Raw genomic sequence first — 16,092 nt, 5'->3', positions numbered from 1 at the left:
CATTCTGCCACCCTTCGCCACAGAGTGGGAGAGGACCCACACGGCCTTTCTCACTCTGATACAGCCCTTCTGCTCTTGGAAAAGCCTCCAAAAAGCATCCTCAGGCAAACGCTCTGTTCAAAACCATACACCTGATGTTCTTTGTACCGCTGTCTGTGTTTCTCCTTTAGAGACAGCTCTGAGTCTCCCCTGGCAACACATCTGAGGCTGTTTCCAGGATCTAGCACAGAAACACGCCGCCGAGCACCCGGAGCCCCAGCTTCTCCCCGGCGCTCAGCAGCTGCCGCCGCACCCTCAGCAGCCGCCATCGGGAGCGGGCCCCGCGGGAGCTCCCGCCCCAGCGCTCTCCAGCCGGCTGCTCCGGACGGGCCTCACCTGCTCAGGTGGGCGCCAGTTGTCCCCGCGCGTGTCGGATCCCTGAGGGAGGAGCTCCCCCGCTTAGGTAATGGGGTTAATTTAAAAAATTAGGCGGTTCCAAAGGCGGAGCCGCGCAGAGCCTGGCGAGCCCGCAGGAGCCCGGAAGGCGCGACACGACGCGCCAAAGCGATCCCTACCGCCGCGCCCCGCCCCCGGGAACGTCATCCACTGAGAGCGACGGGAGAATCAGCCTATCACAGAGTTGGAGCGGCCCCCTCAATGCTTGTGAGCGCTGGGATTGGTCTTGCGGGTAGCCGTGGCAATGTCGCTTGCCAATTGATGGGAGGCCAACGGCTTTTCCCGTTGGTTTACGAGGCTGTCACTCTTTAGGACACCCGAAGAGGAAGTACCCTCTGCGGCACCTGGCGGTTGGCTGCCTCACCGGAGTGGCCCACTCATTGGGCGGTCTTTCTGTTATGTCCTCCCCTCTCGCCTTGTGATTGGTCGAAGGGCTTCCCTGCTGCTGCGACTGGATGGGCTGCCTGCCCTTCCCGGGCTTACGCCGATCTGGGGGAAGCCCCACCTGCACCGGCGCCTTGTTGGCTGTTTCTGCTGCCGGCTGTCGGCTATTGGTTGGCCGAGCCGTCAGTTGCGGCCGGGCGCGGGAGGCGGGTAGAGGCGCTGCTCAGCACCGCGTTCCCGCAGCAGCCGCCCCGCCGCCCCTCCATGAGTGCCGCCCCCGCCTAGCCCCGCCCGGCGGCCGGTCTCCGGCCTCCGGCCTCGGCTCGCCTCGGGCTCGCCCCACCACCGGCAGCAGTAGCAGCACCAGCGCCGGCAGCGGCGCGCCCCGCGGCAGGAGAGGATGAAGGTGACCGTGGACTTCGAGGAGTGCCTGAAGGACTCGCCGCGCTTCAGGTGCCGCCGGGAAAGGGCCAGGCCGGGGCGGTGCGGGGGGACAGGCCGCGGGGGAGCTGCAGCGTGTTGGGGGCCGCGCAGGGGGCGGGAAGCGGGGCTGTCGGTCTGTAGGGTGACAGGCCGCGCAGTCGGGCCGGGGCTGTGGGGACAGGGCTTGTGGGGGCTGACAGGCTGCAGGCAGCCGGCTCTGAGGAGAGTGGCGGGCTGGGGCTGTTGTGGGGGGCGGTGACGTGGGCCGGGTGGGGAACAGGGTTTGGGAAGCGCAGGGGGTGGCTGCGAGGGCCGTGTGTGAGAAGGGGCCGTTGTGGGGCTCTGTTGGGCTGTGGGGGTTCACGGGAGGGGGCTGGTCTGTGCGGTCCGGCGGGCAGGGCGCGGGGTCCGGGCTGTGCGGGGGCAGCGCGGTGCGGGGAGCGCTGCTGGGTCACCCGCCTCCCAGCAGACGCGGGCTGCAGGGGCAGCTGGTGCAGGCAGCGCTGGGCAGCTGGTGCAGGCAGCGCTCGGCAGCCACAGCAATGCTTGCTTGGCCTCCAGAATGTGAACTCCCCAGTGGTACATCTCCGGTTCTTCGGAGTCGTGTTTACACTTCAGCTCCCTGTGTCTCCTGCCCGTATCTGCTGCATGTGTCCATACTCAGTCTGCCCACTGTTGAGATGCCAGTACTAAACCAAGCTCCCTGTAATCTTACTTCCCGTTGTCAGACCAAGGCTCATTTGTGTTTCCGCACTCGAGCGACCGCTCGTCTGTCATTGCTGTAGGCTTAGTTCTGCTTATGTTGAGCAACTTTCCCCTTCATCTTTCCCTATGCTTTTATCCATTTCATATATGTTTTTTGTACCCTTGTATCTACTCAACATAATTCTGCCTGTCTGTTGTATTTATGGCTGGTCTGTCCATGTAGACCCATTTTCCATGCCTGGGATCACGCTGCTAGCTGATGGAGAGGCAAACAGCTCCACGACCTGATGTGACGTGTCACTGCTGTGCCTCTCCTGTCCTTTGCTGAGACCATGTTTGAAGTGCCTGTGGCTCTGTGGTTGGCACAGGCTGGGTGAGCTGTGGCTGTTGAGCGGAACAGTCTTGTTCTTCCTCTGGTATCTGGCTATGTGGTCACACCTCCCCTTCATGTCAGCTTTAGCAATTGCGTGGTTCTGGGATGTGGAGGAAGTTGGAAAAGAAGGTTTGAATGGCTCACCTCAGCAGAAGCTGGAGTTCCTGTTCTTCCCTCCTTTGCTTCTGTCTCAGCTGCTAGCTTGTCCCTGGCTGCTCCTGCCACGCATTTTTCTGGTGACTGTGACTTGTATTGTTGGATCCTTCGATGAGCTAGCTGCCCTGGCAGAGGAGAGTGGATGGTTTTCGGCTCAGTTAGTGAGTTGAGTCAGCATTGCAAGGGGTGTGAAATCTACTAAAGCTTATGGGCAAGAGGAAGAGGAAACTTCACTGCCAGAAGCAAGGCAAGAGGAAGGCAGTGGGGAGTGACACCTCCCATATTGGCTTAGCTGTTCCACAAAACTTTGCCTCTAGTTGGACATGTGGGCATATGTACTTTCTGGCACAGCTATGTTTTATGTGGGTCCGTCCTATCTGGTCACAATGCAGTTAGATTGGCTTAACCATAAAACTATACCATGAAATACAATTTTCGTGTGTGTTTGTTTTTTTGTGTTGTGTTTGGTTTTCTTTGTTTGTTTGTTTTTTAATTAATGTTTCCTCCTGGAGTATAGAATAGAATCATAGAATAGTTTGAGTTGGAAGGGTCCTTCAAAGGTCAGCTAGTCCACCCCCTCTGCAATGAATACACTTGAGAAAGCAAGAAATTATGACTAAAATTTATGAGCAAAAGTGTGCTTCTGTCTCTTCAAGTTAAGACATACTAGGTCATTTGAACTCATTTTGTATAATTCTCCTTTTGCCCATATTGTTTCCTTTCCTCCAAGGAGAGAAACTGTGAAAACTCCTTTGTCAGCATCTTTTAGTATGTGATGGTCTTTCTGATGGTTTCTGGTACTACTGACTTTGAAGAAACTGCAGAAAGTTTTATGGTGTAATCATTTGATGCTACCAAAATATTCTCCAAACCTTTAACTGATGATAGGAAGTGGTTAAGTTTGTGAAGCAAAAATCCTGTAGTATATCTGAAACAAGTTCTTATCTTTCATTTTTAGTCATTAGTATTTGCTGTTATAAATCGGGTCATTCTTAGCATTCATATGAATTACCTAAACAAAATACTAGAAACCTAAATGAAGTTTAGTGTGGTGTTTTTATGAAGGGCTGGTAGAGACACTGGTGTAGAGCAAGGTTGTTACAAGTCCTACTGTTCTTGCAGGGAGCAGTGTGATCATAAAGCACCTTCCTGTGCCATGTTCCTTATCTTATAGCAAAGCAGAGCTGCAGTTTTCTCCTGACCTTGCTGAGCCACTGGGTGTAGTCTGTCCTTCCCATCAGTGCACCTGTTGGAGCAGTCAAATAAACCTGTTGGGAGGCATATAGTGTATAGAAATGTCATAGTTTACTTTGTTATAGTCATGGGGAAAACTGGGAGGACATGGGTGAATCAGAGTTCATTAATCACCAAACCCCTGTGTTCACAGGGAGCTATTTAAATCTTTTGAAACATGCTGCTACGTACACCTTCAGACACATGGCTTTCTTGCTTATCTTTCTCAGAAGTTCATGTTGATCTCTTTTGGCTTTGAGATGTAATTGGGAATCTCATAGTTACCCAAGTCAAAGAAATAGAGGTTTGCTTGCTTAAAACACATACGAAGGGAGCATGGGCTGTTGCTGTTGAGTTGCTGACATGTGATTAGATAATAATGGTATAAAAATTCACTTTGGAAGTATGGTGGGTTATTTCATAGTAAGACAAGCCATCCCGTCTTCCCCAGTAGATAAATAAATATTTGAATTATAAAACTTGAAGCATATGATCTGATATGCTGTATCAGATCAGTTTGGGCTTGGAATCTTGAGATTTAGAAGCTGGTTTTCAAAAGGGTAATGGAAAAGGCTATGAATTCAGGCACATTTTTGCCAATTTGCAATCATGTCTTTCAAAAACCTACTTTGAAAATAGTCTCCCTGAAATCACATGCTTTTCTTTCATGACTCCCTCCCTTAAAGCCTGGATGGACCAAAGATCTAGCAAGGAAATGCAGCTGCATTTCTCCGACAGCGTGTGGATGACTTCCCATCAAATGAAGAAGTTGCCTGGGGGAGGGGCCTTGGAGAATTTCTTGAGTAGTAACAAAGGAGCTGTGCTGGCAAGTTCTAGGTATATAATCAGGAATTCCTGGAGTGGTTTTTGATATGCAAATAGTATTATGAAATAATACTTTCTCCTTATCTTTAAACAATGAGAATTTCAGTTTCAGAATTTAATGGAAGAGGCATTTATATTGATGTTTCCTTTTCATTTTTTCATCTCGTAACTAAAGCACATTTTCTCCTAATGAGTGAGGTATGCACTGTAGCAGCCACATGGATCACTCTGAACATAAATCTGTAGAAAGAAGCAGCTTTAAGTGATGTGGAAATACATCTGCTGTGAGTAACAGTCAACAATCTTGATAAACAACAAATAATAGAAAAAGCAAAGTTCTGTTGCTTGCAATGTGTGCAATTGTAAGAACTCTAGAAAAAACTCTAGTCTGTTCCAATCTTTAAAAAAAAAAGTAAAAAGCTGTGTATTTTTTAGATCAGTTCTTTGTTCTTATCTGTTGCTGAAGTATTTTTTGTATTCTATTTTATATTCACCTCCTGAGACCCCAGCTACAGAACAGATGATGGATGAATGAGACAGATGAAAGATAATAAATGAAACTGTTGCCAGTTACTGTTTTTAGTAAAAGTATATAATGGATTGTTTCTGGGTAGAACTGGTGGTTATAGTGTATTCCCTTCAAATGGACTTGTCTGGGGAGTCTTCTGTGTAGACTGCGCTGAAACTGCTGTGTGCAGCAGGTGGGCAGAGCCAGCCTGGCTTCTCCTGTGGATGTTTGGTTTCTTCTCCTGTGGCTTTGACCCTGGTCTATCTAAACAGGCCCAGGTAAGGTGCACTCATGCTTGTGTAGGGGATGCAGGCTGAATAGGGCACTCATGACATTTCATGGCTTTCTAGATTTATGGATTTTTTTTCCTCTTTTTCAGTACTGTGTAACCAAAGTTTAGTCACTAAGCATCTGTTTCCCAGGTAACAGGAAGTGTTTTGTCGCTTGAAAGTAAGAGTAATATGAGAAAGTGACTAATTTAACCAGTTGGGAATAGGTCCTGTTCAGCAGTCAGAGAAATTAGCTTATGTGCCTAACCCATATACTTTGGTCTGCTTATTACTTTCTGAAGAAATCGTAGAAATCGGAGCATCAGTGACCTTGTCCCTCTGTGTGTGACTGCCCGCATGTCCAGTGCTCCAGGCAGCCGAGCCCTGACCTGCGCGTTCAGGAGCTCAAGCTCTCTCATTCGGCCTGGGCTTAATCTGTGTCTGGTTTTAGTACCCTTGAAATCACTGAGACCGCTCATGGGTAAACTCAACCACTTTTAAGGTGTTAAGGGGTTCGTGATGAAGAACTGTCTGTATACAAAATCTGTTTGCTTTGCTTAGAGTTACCCATTTCCAAAGAAATGTTTGGTCTGAGCTTTCTGCCCTTGGTGTTTGAGACTGAAAAGCAAGTTTGTAACTTACTTGGCAAGGCAGGGTGGAAAGTATTGCAGAAGAACAGAAAAAGATACCGTAAGTCAAAAGAGAAAGCTGCCAAACATTAGTTGTAAGTTTGCGTTTACCGTTTTTTCATACTTAGGTGGTTGTGTTTATAATTTCCAGTATGTGATTACACGTCAGCCATGAAAATTGCTGTTCTGCAGAGTTGTGGAGGACAATCTTAGCGGGACAGCGGCGAGTTACACGTGTACATCTCAGCCTGTACTACTAGGGGTCTGATGGAAGTAGTTAAGCTGAGTGCTTCTAGATTTCTAATTCTTTGCTTTTGTGGATATTACAGTGAACATGCTGTTCTGCTCAGTCTGTAGTCAATGGTTTATTTATTTTTACATCTGTGACTACATCTTACAAATGTACCTTAAGAAAATAATTGACCTAAGGAAAGGGGAATGTATTGGAAGATAGGACTCGGTGTTAATGCATTATCTTCTAGGGTAATCATATTAAATAATTTTTATTGAAGATCCCTCTGAAATACATGTAATAAAAATCTCTCTCACTTAAATCTTTTAAAGCCTTCTCAAATTTAATAGTAGGTTGTTACAATCCTTCCTAATGGAGGTTGGAGAAATGTTTCCTGAAATCAGGTTGTCTTGATTAGATTAGTGCACATAAATTGTTTTAATTAAAAAAAAAAAAAAGTTGGCTGTCATAATTATGTCTTAGAGAGATTAACGGTGATTCTGACTCTTTGTTTGATTATGATTTATGTTAAGATTTTTCAGTTTGCTGTAACTTAACTGTATTTCAAATTGCTAATAGGAACTTAAAATGTTGACTTCCTTGGTTTTGATCTTTTAAAGTGTTTATCTGAGAATGTTTAAACTACAGCCCCCTGAGAAGGGAGCTTACAGTGGAAGTAGTAACAAAATCTGCTACCTATCATAATGTTGCTGTAGCACAGCAGCAGATCGATTGCCGAAGAACTGGTATTAATTAAGCCTGTGCAACTGATCTTTAATGAGTACTTGCAGGATTAGATGGACAGGTTATTTATGCATGTGTTTGTGCACAATGTAACTAATACTACAAGCTCTTACAGTCATTCAGGTTTTAAATATGGATTTGGAGAGGTTTGATTCTTTAGCCTGGAGTGTCTCATTCATGTTGACTAAGCACATCTCATGCCATTATATTAAGAACTAAAGTTATGGAGATGATAGCTTTATATTTTTTATGGGGGAGGGATGTCAGTGTTAAAATCTCTGGAAAGCAGAGTTCGTTAATAGAGTATTCATTAGGAAGGTGGCAACTAGAAAAATAGAAATCCTGTCCATCTTGGGCTCGGTGGGCTTGAATAGCTTTGTTTTTTCCTGTATGCATCTGTGAAATCATTGGCCGCTGAACAGCAAATGTGCTGATTTAGCTACATTAGCAGCGTCCTGTGATCTTTTTTGAGGCTTAGCTTCTTGACAACCTTGTACTCAGAACTGTGTTATTTAGAGTCAGAGTTTTTCCTGTTCTTACTTCATGTGGTAAACAAGATCGCTTAAGTCACTGGTGGATTTTTACTATAGTAAAAAGACCCCAAGCAAACTCCATCCTGATAAACTGCTTTGGGAGAAAAAAGGAAAAGATCTGATTGTTGTTGACGATTACATAAACGTTCCTACTGAAATTATGGCTTACAGAGTCAAGAACCCTTTGCTGTGGTCTTGATGCAGGCCTGCCTGGCTAAATCAGTTAGGTTAGTATTTCAAGGAGATGCAAATGCAGAATTGTCATGAGGGAGTAAAAAAAAACAAACAAAACACACAAGCAAACAACAAAAAAATGAAAACAAAACAAAAAAACCCACCAAACCAAAAAAAAAAACCCTTTGTTTACGAAATGTTATGTCTTACAGTGCCTTATGTTTACGTGGACAGGAAATATAAGAATAAATTCTGACTAGTTTTCTTTATTCATTGTACATGCAGAATTCAGTTAAAAAACATGTATAGAGGTTTAAACTGTGTAAATATATTTGTGATCTTTCTGAGCAGATACTGTGCTGTTTGTTCGGAGACTCAGATATCTCTGAGTTTAGGTAATAACTTAGGTGGTTTGCGTTTTGATAGTGGCAGGTTTGTAACAAAAATAATGGCAAAAGAAGCTGTCTGCAGAGGAAGGCCGTTATGAGGAAATACAGATTAACATGTGGACTGTAACATTATTTTAATATCTGCAGGAGTTTTCCATACTTCTCTCTCTGACAATATAGAGCCTGGTTTTGTTGCCACTCTTTCATGTGACTAAATGATTAGATCAAGAATGTGACAGATAGTAGATATTGTTATTATGAATAGAAACGAAACAATTTTAAGCAGTTCACTGAAGGCTAAAACATTGTTTTGTCTTCCTGATAATCTCTTCAAGAGGACTCCTTGCATACTTGGCAGAATAATTACTTTATAGTTAACATGTACGTTGTGAATATTAAAAGCAGCCAGGTCTCAGACCTGGGATAAATCAGTTGTTTTGTTTTGATGCACTGTAAATAACTTACACCTGTGTGGAAGAAAAGTATAATTTATGGGATGATGCCCTGTATAGATTCTCAAACTGACAAAACACAAGGATAGACTAGGAAAACAATTTGCTGCAAAACAGTCCCTTCAAGTGTTTTATGAATGAGAGGAGGTTTTGAACACAGAAAACGCCTGTCAGATGGTTGGCAAAGTTGCTCTTGTGGCAAGAATCTTTCTCTGAATCAGGCTTTCCATTTGTTATTCTGTTTACTGTTTGAAATTCTAAAGCTCTACAGTGTGCAGGCACGGTGCTCTTGAATAATTCTTAGAGTTCAGATGTCAAGAATAATGGGGATTTAAATAGTTGTATTGTGGTTTTGCATGAGAGTGTGAGTCTAACAGTAGTCAGTGCACATGCACAAATTCCCTTTTTTCTTTTCATGACTTTATGATATGCCTTCAGTTACAGTCGTTAAAGGAAGACATCTGCTGACAATTTTGTATGAATAAACATAAGGCAGAGCTAGTGATCAGTTCACTCAATGCGATTTTGAAGTTTCTAAGCTTCCAAAATGTATTTTTGTATTCTAAGCTGGATATAATTTGAAGAGGAATTGGAGAAGCTGTATGTGGTGAAATGTGTTCCATCTGACAAAAAGAAAAAAAAGTTATGTGGAAGAGAATTCCAGATTTCTATCTTTCTGGGTGCCAGATGTTACTTTAAGTAGGAACACAAGGATATCAAACACACTCAACGTTTCTGTGCATTTTAAATATCCCAGTCTTCGATTATTTCTGATGCTGTAATTATTTTTAAAAATATGTATAACTTTTGTAATGCTATAGGTCATGTAGCAGGTTTTTGTGTGGTGATTAGAGTGATGTTCTGTGATCGCAGTGTGAGTGGAGTTCAGTCCCTTGGCCCAGGCATTATTACATGTGGCATTATTACAATATCATTGGCTTTATGTAGCATGCTGTTGCTAATATACTTTAGGTTTTCTTCTAAGCCAGATTTTAGGCTTAGGCTTCTTCAAATCTTAATGAGGATTAGGAGTTGTGTCTCAGGTGCCTCTTGATTTGTTTCAGCCATATGTATCAGGAAATGGTGTGTTTATCTTCTATTGTTTCCAAAGGTGATGTAGGTGACATACTTGGATAATCTATGTGTAGGTGTCAGTATTTGATCAGGCACGCTACAAAACCAGAAGAAAAGTATTGGCTTTGCTGGTCAGGGTTGCTATTGAGGGTAAAAAACTGTTTAAGATGACTGAGGAATTGAGGATACGATTTCTGCCTGAATTTCTGTGTTGCTAAATTAGGGTCTATTTAAAAACTATGCGTGTGTGAACATCTCTTTACAGGTTTCTTCTCAAGAAGAATCTTCAATATGGGGAGTAAGATTTTAAAGTTACTCCTAAGTTACTGAAATTCTTTCATTTTTCAAGTGTTTGATTTTGAAGATTACATATACCTCTGCATTTCATCCTACTTGATTTATCCCAAAACTAATGATGAAAAATGGCAAGAGGAAATGTTAAATGTGCCTACTGTTACAAAATATCCACTTTATTGTAATTATCGATCTTGCAAGATTTTGTGTGAAAATCTTGGTGTTTAATTTGAGATGAGAAACCGTTAGTGTGTAATTAAATGTGAACTTCTGTTTGGTTGAGAAGTACCTTACCTGCAATTAGCACTGATAGGTGCATGAAAGCCCAGGGTCTTTAAAATCTCCTTATGGCTAAAAGTAGTGGGAGAATAGATACTGAATGTACCCAAAGAATATATAAACCTTTACCAGGGCTGTGGGTGTACCATATGCATTTTTTAGTTTTTATTTTGTGATATTCAAAATGCTTATTTTTTAATATATTGCTCATTATCATTTGTGAGGGATGAAGAGGAAAGGAGACTGGCTTTTTCAAATGTGAAAACAGTAAATTTGAGGAAAACAATACACTGTATTTCTGTTTTCCACTCTTAATGCTAGTGTACTCTGCTATCTTGAGATTGGATTTATTTGACTGGCTTCTGCAGTGCAAAGGCATGAAGAACAAAGACTGTTTATTTGCAGTATGAGAGGAAAATAAAACTACACAATAAAACTAATAATTTACATGTAAAATACATTTACAGTATCTGAGTGTGAGATACATGTATGTGTGTGTACTGGATAGCTGAACGGATAATTCAAGTTAAGAATTTGTCTGTTGCAACAAAGCTGCAACCTCGCCTCTGACTGTCAAACAGGACATTCTGATTTTGTGAAAGTGTATTGCCAAAATATTCAGATTCTGAAATGGACAAAATGGGAAATACTTGCTGAGGAGTCTGTCTTGATAGCAAATCTGAAACTTTTTTCTGGTTTCAGTAAAGATGACCCAACTGATATAACTACAATTCTAGAGAGTTAATGGTCCTTAGCTCTTCTGAACCATGGTGAGCTCTTATTAGAAAGGCTTTGCCATCCTATGGTGGTTTGGACACAACAGTATTTTTCTAACTGTAATAGGTGTAAGTTAGAAACCAAGGAAATTATGAAAAGGAACAGAAATTGCCTTATTTTTCTGAAATCAAAGCAAACACAAGACTGATATTGAGATTATATGATATCTGTAAAGAATTTTCTTTGGTTAATTACAGGGTGCTCTGTTCCCCAGTTGCCTCTACTTTGTAGGAGGTTTTCTGAACCAGTGTTTAATTCTTGTGGTATCAGTTCTGAACATATTGATACTGAGAATCCTGTACTGGGAGGACCTAGTGATATTTGCTATGTTCAAGCACTACCACCCTGTCTTCTATATTGGCTGCATTTGAGGTACATAAGGGGTGTCTTTCCAAATCAGGGATTAATTACTTCATTCTTCCCCACGTTGTTATAACTTTTAAAAGAAAGGTTGACATGACTCCTTAGCATCTGACTAGGAACTCCAGATCTTGAAGCTAATAGGGCATAGCATTTAGATGGAGGGATGTCCTGTCTTGTATCCTTAGCAGTTGGTTGCTCATGGTAATATTTATGGTTCTACTTCCTGACTTTACAACATATTTGAGTTTTCAAGTGTTGAAATCCTTCATTCCTTCTGCTGCTTCTTTGTTCAAGCTCCCGGGCAGTTACTGAGTTTAAAAAGATTAAAGCAGTCCTATGATATTTGCAAGTCTTCAGCAATTAGTTTCTTGAGCTTGTCTCTGCTGCCCTTCTTTTTGTTGCATCATCTTGATACTATAGTCCTATGGAATTATCTGATAGTAAGGACTCCTAAAAAGTTTGACTCATTCTTGAGTTGTGCAGGATAGGTATTGCAATGTGTTGCATTCTTATTGAAGTTTACACTTAGCAATGTAATCAGCTTCTTGCCTATGAAGCTTTCATGGTCACTATTGTGTCCCAGTCTTGTTAACAGCTGTCTCATAATGAACAAAACATTTAAGTTGAAAGATGGAGAAAATCCTGCTTATCAGAATCTTTGTGGAAGAGCTGCTAGTTTCCTATTTAGGCTTACTAACTGTCAGGCTCTCCTGGGCTAAAAAAAGCTTAAGGGAAAAAAATATTAGGCAAAACTATTGGGAAAAGAACACTGTTGGACTCTTCTGGCAACTTACTGTGAAAGAGGAGTGAGAGAAAAAGCTTGAGAATTCAGTGCCAGCAGGTAGCACAGATGTCCTTACAGACTGTGTATGATACATTAAATGCTGCCGCAAGTTCAGTGGTAATCAGTTTAACTTTCAGGCATGTATCTTGAGTGCAAAAGAATTTGTTCCTTTTTGAAGACTGGTTTACTTATAATGTTCATTATCTTTTGAGCCATGTCTTGCAGTAAAGAACAAGTCAAGTGAAGCATGCATCTTAAAGGGATTTGTCCTGTTTCTTTGCTTATTAAGTCAAAGACCAGATGCATTACTAAGGTTGAAATAAACTTGGTAGGTGAAGACCTTAACTGGTACCTACAAGCTTTTTTTTTTTTTTTTTTTAAAAATGATTAAGTGAATTCTATAAATACTCTTCTCTTATTTCATGTGCTTATTTTATAAGAGGGAAAGTCTGACCTGGGAGGAATAGAAGAATGGTTCTTCTGATATTGGAGACTTTATTCTTGTATCTTCTCTACAAATACACTTATTGCTTGCTGTGGGCCTCAGAAAACTTGATTTATTCATCAACATGATAATCTTCAGTTCAGGAAGTTCATTTCCGTATCTCAATCCACCACGTTCATACAAAATCCCTAGGATTTTGGGTTGGAGGTGAAGTGAATGTCACACTTCTGATTCAGAGTCCTACTGTTCAGGTTGTGCAGCTTTTCCAAGCTATTGATAAAATGTTTTGTGGCAGTGACTGAAGAATGAATAATGTGAGGGGTGCAGGCATGGCTGAGGAAGTTCATCTTGGCATGTCAGGGAGCATTCATCATCTGTTCCTCAGCATGGAGGGGCTCTGTGCCAGCAGGGAAAAATCTCTGCAGTGCCAAACCAGGACTTCAATGGGCTCTGTGACAGGCTGCAACAGCGTTCTTGCTTCAAACCATATTCATGGTTATGACACATCTCATAAGTTATAAAACTCTTTTTGTATGTATCTGTGCTGCTATCTGAGGTTATTAGGCCACGTTGTTCAGTATATGACCTTTTTGTCCCTCAATATGTCATGTTTCTTTTTTAATCTGTGGTTGTTTGATGCCATTGTACATGTACCAAATGTATTCGGTTTTAGCTTGTTGGTTAAGATGCCTCTAGATACCTTTTTATATCTAACTGTAGAAGAAAGAAATCAAATGAAGTACATGGAGATTGGAAGGAGCAGTTGATGTGCTGGAGGGCAGATCTGCCATTCAGAAGGGCCTCAGCAAGCTGGAGGAAATCACTGGTAGAAACCTCATGAAGTTAAACCCAGGCAAATGTGAAGACTTCTTCTGAAAAGGAACAGCCCCATGCAGCTGTGCTGGCAGATGGGGACCTTTGCGTCCTGTGACAGCAAATGGCCATCTGTCCTGTGCAGCGGTGAAAACTGGCAGTGTAATGGGCTGCATTAGCAAGAGTGTAGCTGGCAAGTTGAGGGAAGAGGTGATTATCCTGTATTTAGCAGTCATGAGGCTAAGTCTGGAGTGCTGTGACCAATTTGGGGCCCTGCCAGTATAAGAAAGATATTACCAAAATGAAGCATGTGCAGCTAAAGGCAATTGGAATGGAGTATGTGGAATTCAAGGAGAGAATAAGGACAGTGGACTTCTTCAGGCTAAGGGGCTCATGGATCTAACTGATGTCTTCAGTTCCTCGGTAGGAGGCTACAGAGTTCAGGTAATAGGTCTAAGTGTGGGGTTTGGGTTTTAGGTGCATAGTAGTAAGAGATCATGATCAAACGTTGCAGCAACACAGATGACATGCACTGAGGATTAAGTATGGACAGGTTGCCCAGAAAGGCTGTGTTACTTTCATCCTCCATTTTCATACAAATTGGAGAGGATCAGGAGTATTGGTTATAAAGTAATTACAACTTGTTTTGGGTAGAACAGCATCATCAATGTCTTTTTAGTCTTTTTGCCATAGCTGCATTATGTTACAGCTTCTTGTAGGTGAAACGTGTTGATTCTTCAGGCTTTTGTAGCAGAGGAGGACAGACGGGGTATGGAGGTTTGAAGCGTTTCTCCAGTAGAACTGTTTACTTCTTAGTTGATGGTATTGCTATTTTGTCTGTTCTGTGACCTTCACAATAGTTTTCTATTTAGAGGACCTTGCTGTCAACATTGTATTTCTCTGTACAATGGTATTCCTTGTGGTGGTGTGTGTGTTCCCCGGCCTGATTTTACTCTCAGCACTTAGCATGTGGCTGTTTCTTAACTAACCTGCGAGCAGTTCCTCAGAATTTGAAGTGTGTTACCATGGTGCAACTGGTGTTGAGATGTGTGTGTGAATATGTATCGATATATCTGAGGCCAATTAGGTGAGCAAATATAGTGTCCTGTATGGTATACCTGGGGTTTAATTTGTCTTTGCATCATAATTACAGCTTGTAGTCCATCCTGTGATTAATATCTACTGGGCTTTTTTTTCTGTCTGTCACCTGATGGGCTCTGTCAGAGAGGAGGAGAAATTTCTATAAATCAGCAGGTTCATATCCTTATCTTGCACTTCTGAACCACATCCTATTTCCAGTTTTTCACATTTAGTAGCATTTTTTTTTCACGTTGTCTTTAAGGTATTTTGAAGTTATCTTGCTTTGAAGTATCTCATATCATTATAAGAAACACATTTACTCCTATTTCCCTCTGCCACTGAGGCTGCTGAATGCAATTGCTGTCAGGTGTGGTCCATAAGCAACTCCACTGCTGATTTTGTTTGTCAGATAATTGGCATCAAAAGGATTAGGAGTCATATCTTGCTAATCTTTTAATCTGAATCTGAACAGCATTTTCCCCCAAAATAAGGGGAAAATACTTTATTAATGGGCTTTTATTACTTTGAATATTTTTTTATATAAGGATATGCAAATTCTACAATTAACAATAACTAGTTGTCAATTATCCACAGCACCTTTGACTTCTCTAATTTGTTGTTTGTCAGCATCTAATTCATAACAACTACTGATTCCAGCCTCCTTGCTTTCAGGAACGCAGTCTAAAACTCCAAGCTATACCATGGCAATGAGTGAAAGACCAAAGGCAGGATGTGGCTTCGATAGCCGTTAGATACCGTTTGAAGAATATCTAGCTTTAAAAACATTGACCATTGTCGCCTTTTACACTGTAAGAGTAACCAGGCCAAGCAGACACCTGCCTGTGGCCACAGTGTGCTCAGCATTGCAGTCAGCAGTGCGTAGTGGTTTAGTCCAGACTATTTCCTTAACATGTGTCTGCAGCTCATGGCCTAGGAGTGACTGATTCCCTTTCTGGAGGAGAGTTTAGCTGTCATCTTTGTTTGGTTACTGGGATTCTTGGAGTCCCATAGCACCTAAACCTGGAAGTACGTTTTTCACTTGTCGCTTAAGGTGAGCTCTGTGATGGACACCAGGGAGTTCAGCTTTCCTTCGTCATACACTGGGCTGGGTAGCCGGTGACGTTAACCTCCTATTAAAAGGCTGATAAGTCAGCCTTGAGTTTTCTTCCATCATCTCCTATATTCCTTCTGCATTGCAACTGCGGCTGTGCAGGGTGCTGTATCTAGCAAACTGAAGTGTGTTTTAGGAGTTGGGTGGAGAAGAGGAGGAACAGCAGAGGAGAGAAACATTCCCGAGTCCTCGTTATGCAGCATGAAGAGAAGGGGAGACTGCTCATTTATAAAAGTTGTCCTCCACCCTTAAGCAGCTGTTCTGATTTTGTGTGTTGCCATGTAGTGTTTGAACGTCTCATGAAGCCACAGATGTTTGACTTTGATTTGTATACTGAGTCAGATTTGATGCTTTCTCCTAGTGCCAGAGCCTTCTGGCGCAGATTGCCTTGACGCAAACCCTGCTCCCAGCTCCCACTGCACTAAGGAGCAACATTTTGGTCCATGTCAGGTCTGGCACTTGGTCCTCAGTTACTTTTTGATCACTTCCTGTGTTTATAGCTGGAGATTAAGTCTTGGCTGTGGACATGAGGTTTACTCAGAATTGTTACAATTTTCTGTGAACATTAAGTAATTCCTGACGCAGATGTTTTAGAGAGAGAAATGCAC

General features: G+C 42.4%; 1 protein-coding gene across 3 annotated transcripts in view; it reads left to right on the top strand.

Moving 5' to 3' along the window:
- The first annotated feature begins 994 nt into the window (after positions 1 to 994).
- The window catches only part of ACAP2 (ArfGAP with coiled-coil, ankyrin repeat and PH domains 2), a 63,977-nt gene continuing 48,879 nt past the window's right edge, over positions 995 to 16,092 (top strand). For all 3 annotated transcript variants that reach the window (XM_080350174.1, XM_080350173.1, XM_080350172.1), the window contains exon 1: positions 995 to 1,272. In XM_080350174.1, coding sequence (XP_080206300.1) covers positions 1,220 to 1,272 — 53 coding nt within the window. In that variant the 5' untranslated portion in view covers positions 995 to 1,219. The remainder of the gene's footprint in view (positions 1,273 to 16,092) is intronic.

This window comes from Nesoenas mayeri (assembly GCF_963082525.1).
Source record: "Nesoenas mayeri genome assembly, chromosome: 9".
Taxonomy (NCBI): domain Eukaryota; kingdom Metazoa; phylum Chordata; class Aves; order Columbiformes; family Columbidae; genus Nesoenas; species Nesoenas mayeri.
Note: the sequence above shows the minus strand (reverse complement) of the source record. Positions and strands in the feature narration are given on the sequence as shown.